This window comes from Branchiostoma belcheri, unplaced genomic scaffold, assembly GCF_001625305.1.
Source record: "Branchiostoma belcheri isolate BF01 breed outbred unplaced genomic scaffold, Haploidv18h27 scaffold28, whole genome shotgun sequence".
Classification (NCBI taxonomy): Eukaryota; Metazoa; Chordata; class Leptocardii; order Amphioxiformes; family Branchiostomatidae; genus Branchiostoma; species Branchiostoma belcheri.
The window spans coordinates 764,955-774,284 of NW_017803887.1; the positions used below are offsets into that span (position 1 = coordinate 764,955).

The window sequence follows — 9,330 nt, forward strand, 5'->3', positions numbered from 1 at the left end:
GGACTAAATTTCGCGCAACGGAGCAAATAGAGAGTTCGCGAGGGATTTTAGTTCGCTATACAGCAGAACCAAATACAAAAAGGGAATGCCGACTTTTGATAATCGCCGGATAACCAGTGATTTTCCGCGCACCCCCTTTTTCATCATGGGTTTGCCCGGCAATATTTTTCTTTAGTCACGCAAAATCGCCGGCTATGGAATTTTTAGGAAAACGCTACGGTGATTTGGGGTCAATATTTCGTTAGTTGCAGTTTAAAAATTCACACAGAACTGATGGCTCGCGCAGGAATCATATGCATGGATTTGTATCGTACCGAAGGACCAGGCATCGAACTGTTTGATTTTCACTCGGATATTCAAAGATGAACTCGTAAAATATATTTTCAAAAACAAGAAAACTTTGTTTCCCGGCATTTATCTCTTGAAATACGGCGCTGATTTGACACAAAAAATTAGTTTCATGCACCGCACGCGGCCTGTTCAGCTAGCTGTTGTTGTTGACGGTATGCAAATCCCGCGTCACGTGTCCGCATTTCGCGTCTCTGGTTGGTTGTGCACCAGCTGGAGCAGCGCCGCGGCGGTAACATACAAGCGGGCCGACGCCATGTAAACACATTTTCTTTGTTTGGATATAAGCGCTAAAACGCTATTTTCCACGACCATACACCGATCTTCTAGTTAATAAATGCACAGTTCTAAGAATCTTTCGGGAAATATACATCTCTATGCGGATTTTTGGCGTTTTCGGCATGATTAGCGTGCACGTAAAACCGGAAGTATACGGACCTCGGCGTGGGTTTGTCGTACCCACGCTAAATTTTTTAGCGTTTTTACCCTGCGTTTTCCAGTCAAAACGATAAACAACTCCCGCTAAGGAGAACCCAGTAACATTTCAGATCCCAGCAATTATGTTTTTGATAAAAATATTTGTGGATGTACCCGCATTTTAGCCGTATTCCTGTCGCAAGCGGCCCCGCGCCGTGCACGCTAAGATCTTTGTACGCAGTTGACACGGCCTGACACAGGATTATAGTAAATACTAGTAAATAATTCTGATACTCAACAATAACACATAAATATTTTATTTCTTGAAGAAGAGCTGGTCTACTTTTATTTGTGTTCCTGCTGAGACGATAGTTCTACTTGGCTCTGTAGCGTTCATAATTTACCCCCTTGGGTATAACGTCCGGTGGAAACATGGAAGACGGAAGGAGTGTATTATACGGTGAACTGTTCGCGAGGGACATGACTTCACGAAGCAAGGCTCTTCGCGAAAATCGCGAAGCTAAATCCCCCTCGAATAAAAATGCATTTACAGTACCTAAACCCAAATTTTAGGTTCAGGTCCGGATTCAAGTCCAGATGTTTAGGTTCAGTTCCAGACTTGTAAGTTCAGACCTAAACTCATGGCATATACAAAATTGCATGTTGGAAACCTTGCAATGTTTTCTGGGTGAAACTTTGGCCACATAACATGGAGGCCGGTACTTGACGATGCCTGATGGCAATGTTTTCTTCATTTTGCAGCAAAGATTTTGCAATATACGGAAGGTTTTAGGTGGTTTGGAAAGAAAAAGGGGTATGTGAAATGGTCTTTTATGGTAATAAGTCCGGAATAAGTCCGGACTCGGTTCTTGACTTTTAGGTTTTTTTAGACTTGAACCTAAACATTCTTACAAGTCCGGATCCAAGTCCAGTGAACCGGTATGCATCACTAGTTTATCAGTCTTGTCATGTGCGGAATAGCGCTATTTCTGTTCTTCTTTTCTAGGTCAAGTTAGAGGCCAAAGCCGAGAAGGACAAGTATCCCGTTGGGGAGAAGGGTCTCGCCCAAGACACCATCAGAAACTTTCTTAAGACATACAAGAACCAGGATAAGTACATCGTGTCACAGCTACCCGACCCGATGTCTAAGGAGGTGCTTGTGTTACCGTGCGTTCGCTGTGGGTCCTTTAAGAACAGGGTTCTGGAGGCAAACCTGTGGCTGAGCTCGGGGGGAACAAAGAGCCTCCTGCACAAGGACGCAGACAACGCCTTCAACTGTCTCCTCAACGGAACAAAGGACTGGATTCTCATCGATCCAGAACATGAGGTCTGTATCTGCATCTGTACAGCCGGTATAACCGCCCTTCGGCGTAACACACCAGCTTCTGTATCTGTATAGCCGGTATAACCGCCTTTCAGCGTAACACACCAGCTTCTGTATCTGTATAGCCGGTATAACCGCCTTTCGGCGTAACACACCAGCTTCTGTATCTGTATAGCCACCTTTTTAGCCGGTATAACCGTCCTTCGGCGTAACACACCAGCTTCTGTATCTGTATAGCCGCCTTTTTAGCCGGTATAACCGTCCTTCGGCGTAACACATCTGATTCAGCTTCTGTATCTGTATAGCCAGTATAACCGTCCTTCGGTGTAACACACTAGCTTCTGTATCTGTATAGCCGGTATAACCACCCTTTGGTGTAACACACTAGCTTCTGTATCTGTATAGCCGGTATAACTGCCTTTCTGCATAACACACCAGCTTCTGTATCTGTATAGCCAGTTTAACTGCCTTTCGGCGTAACACACCAGTTTCTGTATCTGTATAGCAAGTATAACCGCCTTTCCCCGTAACACACTAGCTTCTGTATCTGTATAGCCAGTATAACCACCTTCCGGCGTAACACACCAGCTTCTGTATCTGTATAGCCGGTGTAACTGCCCTTCAGTGTAACACACCAGCTTCTGTATCTGTATAGCCGGTATAACCGCCCTTCGGTGTAACACACCAGCTTTGCAGGCACCCAGCGCGGCGGGCAGCTGGCTACATTACACCGATCGACTTGTTACACCTAACCCTTGAATATCTAACTCTAGGCACTGTTTAAAGGTATCTATATATAATGACAATGCCCCTTCTGTACTTGGTGACAGCGAGTTCCACTTTGCAATAGTTCTAGGAAAGAATGAATTCTTGAACACCTCAATCCTTGGTTGATAACTCTGGTACTAGAAGGCGTGGCTATTTCTTGTTCTCTTCTGGGCTGGTATTAGGTACAACGTTATATATATAATTAAAAGTAATTGGGACGTCCACCAGTTTATTATGTTTACCAAAAGAAAACATATTGTTTTTGCTCGGTTTCTTCTTCCTCCTCTTCTTCTTCTTCTCCAAACAGTGACCTATGACCTGAACCAATGTTCTGTCAGTTGCCATGGTAACTGGTTAGTCATTTTGTACATCATGCATAGGTCAACGTCCCGATAGCGGAGGAAGCTTCTGGAGAGTACGGAGGGTTTTCGCTGATTAACGTGGACCACGTGAACCTGCAGCGGTACCCGGACTTCGCAAAGGTCCCCTGGTGGTACGCCAACATAACTGCAGGAGACTGCCTGTGGCTGCCATACAGTAAGTGTGGAGATACACAATGTCATGTACTCAGGTACAATTTAGATATGCATTTTTTTTATGTTGAAAACTATTAAGATGGTTTTAAGAAGTGACAGGCTGACTAAAAGTTCTAAATGGGAACTGCATGTAAATGCATGTATGCAGCTCCAGATGTCTTGCTGAGGGATGACTGCGGTATTCTAGATGTCAGTTAGCTTGAGAATTGAATGCAATCTACTAGTACTTTGTACTAAGGGTTTAAGAAGTTGAGTTCTGCTTGGAGAGTAGTTGATTCATTTTTAGCAGCAGCTCTAGTATGACTTTATGACCTCATTTGTAATAAACCTTTCTTATAATACATGTACATACGATAATTCATTTTAAGAAATCACAAAAGTAAAACATTAGTCAAAACAAACTGATCAGAAAGGTTATGCAGCTGTATTTTTTTAGTGTTCTTTCTACGAATTGAATGTAAGTTTATTTGAGCCAAAAATATTTAAATTCATTCATGAAATACTGATTTTTTATTGAAGTTAAGTGAACTATGTAGTGATCCTTGTAAGCAGGATTGATATAGTTGGTTTTAAACAAATAAACAAAAAATAAATAATTATAATTGTAAACTGTACTTCAGGCTACCTGCACCAGGTGAGGTCGTACGGCACTAAGAACATGGCCGTGTCGGTCCTGTTCTCTCGGCTGAAGGAGTTTGACTCTACCGGCTGTGACACAGTCGAGCCTGAGTACACCCCTCTCAGCCAGGCTGACATGGTATGGACCTATGATGGCGTCGCCTCGCAGACCATGGGAAACACAGATCCTTTTGAGCTCAAGTAAGTCAGTTGTAGTTTCTCTTCCTTATTATAAGTTTATAATACTGTAAATCATTTGATCTTTGCGGTACTTTTAATAAGGTGTGAATATTAGTACATATTAAAAGTTTTATACTTCTAGTAATACTAGTAGTACATTGTATGTTCATGTTTTTGCATTCGCTTCTGTACCACAAATTTATCATTACTGTGAAAAAATGATTTGCTGACTTTCTTTCTTCTGCACCTGCCACTACGTGAACCGTGAACATGTCCATTTTTCTGTGAAATTTTGCTACTACAAATATGAAGTGATTTACAGTATTCTGTCTTCTGTTTTCATTGCTAAATTCTTCTCATTCAATCTTGTCATTATCTCAGCCTGTTTTCCTCTTTTGAATTCTTTAGTTTTAATTATTGTGCCACAATTTTGAGAGGAGAGAATTCTGGATAGAAGCTAGATTTAAATCTTCAATACACCTTTTAACCATGTAAGACAATGATCATGATTCAGTCAAGACCAAATTTCCAGAGAGAAATCATATTTTGTCCACATACAGTGAAACCCTAGTGCACGCGTGTGAACAGTCAGGGAATGGAAAACTTGATGCCGCTACGTATTTGGAGCTACTCATAGAGGTTGGTACTTTGTTAATACTTCATACATGACATTTTACTATTATATGTTCATCAATATGGGTCTGCAAAGTCTTTTCTAACATTTACTAGATGATGCTTAATCACATACAAAATGTAGTATCATTGAAAACAGTGTCTGAGGGAAAGGTCCGCACCTTGGTACCCATACTTTCCAAGCAGAGGTTTGGGTTTGGGGTTATTTTTGGCGTGTTTTTAAGGCTTTTTTATTGGGGTTTCTCTTTTGCACTGGAATTTTTTTTCTCACACAACCCAACCTCTGCCGGCAGTCGAAAGCTTCAATGTGCTATAAACCTAATCACTTCAACACCCAGGTACCCACAGGTACCCACATCTTTAATGATGGACTTCACAGTCTACTGGAAACAATGATTATGTTAACTCTCCAGCAGAGGTTTAGGCTAAGAATTGGCTTATTTTTGCCATCTTTTTATAATAGGCTTTTTTTTGTACTGGATGTCTTTGCCTGGCATAAAAAAATTCCAGTGCAAAAAAAGCCTGAGAAAAAAACGCTTAAAATCATGCCAAAAATAAGCCAAGCTCTAAACGTCAGATCTGCTTGGATAGCAGATAAAATTGTTTCCTGTCTATGTATATTTCCAGATGCGGACAATGGAGAGTGAAGAAGATGAAGACATTGATTTTCCTGATGTAGACATTCTGGAGGAGATTTCACACCAGGTGAGGCATTGCATGTGAATATTCTAGATTCTCCTAAATTTGCTAAAACAAGAATTTGGAGATCTAAGACCTCCATAAAATATTCAGAATCTGATCTTGTGTGATGGTGACTGTTAGCCTCCTGTGCAGGCCTCCGGATGGGTAATACTAGGAGTTTTGATCCTTTGTTTTGTAGAATTTTTAACATGTTCTTTTGCCGGCCATCCTACAACCAGCCGCCCAGAGAAGGCTTGTTCAAACTAGGTGACTGTGTCCTCTTGTCTTTCACCAAGTGCTTCTTTATTGTGCAAGTAGGTCATGTAATTAAAAACACATTAATGACTTTCTCTCTCTCTCATTACAACCTGACCAGGTCATGCAGAAACACAGATGTATGCCCGCGCGCACACACACACACACACACACACACACACAGACGCAGTACGTTCTGCTGACATGCTTAATTTTGCCATTCGGCAGGTGATGATGATACTGGACCCCACCGGAGCGGGATCGGTGACCTGTGACCGGCTGAGACAGCTGACCGTGGCGGAGCTGAAGGCCGTGGCAGGGGTCACGTCCTCTGACCCCGCCAACACCGAGCAGTACGAGTACAAACACTTCTCACCCAAGGACGTCAGGTATGGTCGCCATGCCAACAGCTGGGGTAGTCCATTTTTGTGCATGATAAGGGGTGCAGCTTCCATCTCTGTTTCAAAGATTTTCTTTATCAATAACATTTCTGATATACAAAAATTTAACCAACAGTAAGACTTAGTTACGAATTGATGTACCCATGAAATAGTTTCTTTACTTTAGACTATGTTGATGACATCTCTTTATTAATACAAACAATTATATAATAATTGTGCTTTGTAACTTTTGGGACATTTTATGTTACATGTATTTGTAATCTAGAATTGCAGAATTGTATGTATTGAATTCAGTCAATGCTAACTCATTGCAAAAGAAATCAACAGCTAATTATTAAAGAGTGAATGCTGTGACTGAGGTGTATTCATTAAGATCAGTTACCAGTAGTAAGTAAATGAAATAGAAAATTACTGTGATTGATATATACATATAGCCAAACAGGGATAGATACATAATTATTATAATTGTGACCAAAAATTAGTTGTAATATTGTGCAGAGCAGAATTACCTAATTTCTATAATATGATTTTCCAGAGCTGTGATCATGTCAGCTTATGACAAAGACGCTGATCGACTCGACCTGTCAGCTTTTATTCAGAAGTACCAGGACAGTCTCCAGGGTTCTGAGAAAATAGCTAAAGAGGTTAGTCTGTGATCAATGATTATGACTACATGTATCTACTTGAACCCTCTCATACACTCTCTTTCCAACCTGAAGAAATTATTGACATAAGAAAGCTTTATTAGCATTTGGCAGCTTTCCGATAATGTCTTAAATAGCGCTAATTTACACAAAAACATTATCGAATTACACCTTAAGAGAACCATTTCTTTACATTGATATTGTTCACAAATTTGCAATTTTATAATAGCAGCATTCAAATTATACATTGTAGGTATACATAGTATTACATATTTACAAATTACGGGTGGAATCATTTGAGAGATTTGTTATACAGCAGTGTTGATTGGTATAGGAACGATCGATTCACTGCCACATTTTGCAGGTGTTTGAAGTGTTGGACCCTGATAACAAAGGGTACGCTAACAAAGCAGACCTGGCAGCAGGTATGGACCAAGTCATGGTCATGTTCACACCAAGGCAGATGGACGATCCAGCAGGTGAGAACTAATCAGGACTTTGGACAGAATGTTTTAACAATGTATCATTCATGTCAAATATTGTACATACATTATGAGGATTCTACCGCCTTTTACCTCCCTGACCAAAGTCAGGCTATGCACCCATTTTGCACCAGGGTGAAGTAAGGAAAGTCGTGTAAATTGCTTTTCCCAAGGACACAATGTCTAGCCATTATCAAACCTGTGACCTCTTGATCTCGTGTCCACTCGACTAACCACACGGCCATCAAACAGCACTTAAAATAATGTACTTTTTATTTATAGTACTGTAGTGTAGGTTGTGTCTTGTGAGTTGAAACACTAAAACAGTGAAGTCAGTCCAACAAACATGTTTTTATGTTGACTTCATGATATTGATTATACTAAATTGTGTTCTTTCTATAAATCTGTACCACATGATGATGTAAGTTATAGGGTTTTGTTTTTGTAAAATGTTACAGTGTAAAATAAGAAATCTGATGAAATTTAGTCGACTCAAGCCCACAAATTCCTTTTTTTTTTCAATAAACTTCAATCAAACTTGTACTAAGCATACTAGATTATTGTCGTGTATGTTAACGTTACATACAATTTTCCCCACTGCTGCAGGCATCCAATGGGAACAAGCACAGGAGGAGGATGAAATGTTCCACATTGAATCAGAAACCCCCAAGCAGACCCACAGGGAAAACAACAAACAAACAAGTCATGATCATGGAGAATTGTAGAACAACTCTGATGATGTCAGCAATGATCACATTCCTGAGCAGTGTATACTGTAAATTCCTTTATTTTTGAGGGGACTTTATATTAGGGTATGATAGGGGATAGGATCTAGGAGCTTTCAAGTACTCTCCAAGCAGAGGTTTTGGTTTGGGGTTATTTTTAGCGTGTTTTTAGGCTTTTTTATTGGGGTTTCTCTTTTGCACTAAATTTTTTTCCCCACCAAACCCCCAAAAAAATTCAGAGCAAAAGAGAAACCCTGATAAAAAAGCCTAAAAACACGCTAAAAATAACCCCAAACCAAAACCTCTGCTTGGAGAGTAGTTTTCAAGGTGTTTTAAGGATTTCACCAGTTCTGAAGTTACAGTTAGTGATATGGATCCGGAGGAATTGTATATGTTTATGTTGTCAAAACAATATTTTTTCAGTGGAGAAGTTGTCACGAAGACAAAACCATCACAAACATTTATCATGATTTTCCGTATCTAGTTTGGTCTTAGATCAATTTGGGTATAATACTCAAGACTATCTACTGTGAAGAAAATTTTAAAAAGCAAAAGATGCAATACAACAAAAAACGAAAGAAGATTTACATCAAATTTATAATTTTGTATGACAACAGTAGAAAAGAATATTTGCTGCTGTAATGGAACAAAAAATAGGGTTTGTAACTATGACAGTCATAAAAGTCAATTTTGTAAAATGTTTTGGTGATTAGTAGGGCACTTAGCAAAAATCTATGCAATTAACATGTATGAAAAATTGTTATATTTTTTCAAGGAAAACAATATATATGATCTTATACATTTTTGAGGATGTCTGTTGAATTAAAATGACTTTATAACTGAAATATTATTAGCAATTGATCTTCTTGTACATTCCCATGTAAGGACAGTGTACATTGTAACAGGTCTTGGTGAATATGTTGGTGAAAGTTGGTAAATTTTGTGGGGTTAGGTATATATGGTAGCTTATTTCTCATTGTATTTTCTTTGGACCAACAGCATATGGAACTGTATCAACCTTCTTTCCACTGAAATACTAGTAACAGAAAATCTTTGCCTATACCAGACTTCAGAGATGGATGGAAAGAGCAGAAATTGACCAAATAGACACAGTCAGATAACATGCTGGGGGGATTGGTCTACTAAAATTTGCTTCTCTTTACTCCCCTGGCATGTTTTCTGTCTATTTTGCCAATTTCTACTCCACCTCTGAACCCTGGTAGAGGCTACTCTCCAAGCAGAGGTTTGGGTTTTGGGGGTATTTTTAGCGTGTTTTTAGGCTTTTTTATCGGGGTTTCTCTTTTGCACTGAATTTTTT

The 9,330-nt window shown here is 39.7% G+C and overlaps 1 protein-coding gene across 1 annotated transcript in view; it reads left to right on the forward strand.

Moving 5' to 3' along the window:
- LOC109472639 overlaps window positions 1-8,186 on the forward strand; it is a 10,875-nt gene extending 2,689 nt beyond the window's left edge. The window contains exons 3-11 of the mRNA XM_019772472.1: window positions 1,772-2,092; window positions 3,238-3,394; window positions 4,014-4,212; window positions 4,752-4,830; window positions 5,452-5,529; window positions 5,989-6,149; window positions 6,697-6,805; window positions 7,170-7,284; window positions 7,894-8,186. Of these exons, the coding sequence (XP_019628031.1) occupies window positions 1,772-2,092; window positions 3,238-3,394; window positions 4,014-4,212; window positions 4,752-4,830; window positions 5,452-5,529; window positions 5,989-6,149; window positions 6,697-6,805; window positions 7,170-7,284; window positions 7,894-8,012 (1,338 nt within the window). The 3' untranslated portion in view covers window positions 8,013-8,186. The remainder of the gene's footprint in view (window positions 1-1,771; window positions 2,093-3,237; window positions 3,395-4,013; window positions 4,213-4,751; window positions 4,831-5,451; window positions 5,530-5,988; window positions 6,150-6,696; window positions 6,806-7,169; window positions 7,285-7,893) is intronic.
- The last annotated feature ends 1,144 nt before the right edge of the window (window positions 8,187-9,330 follow it).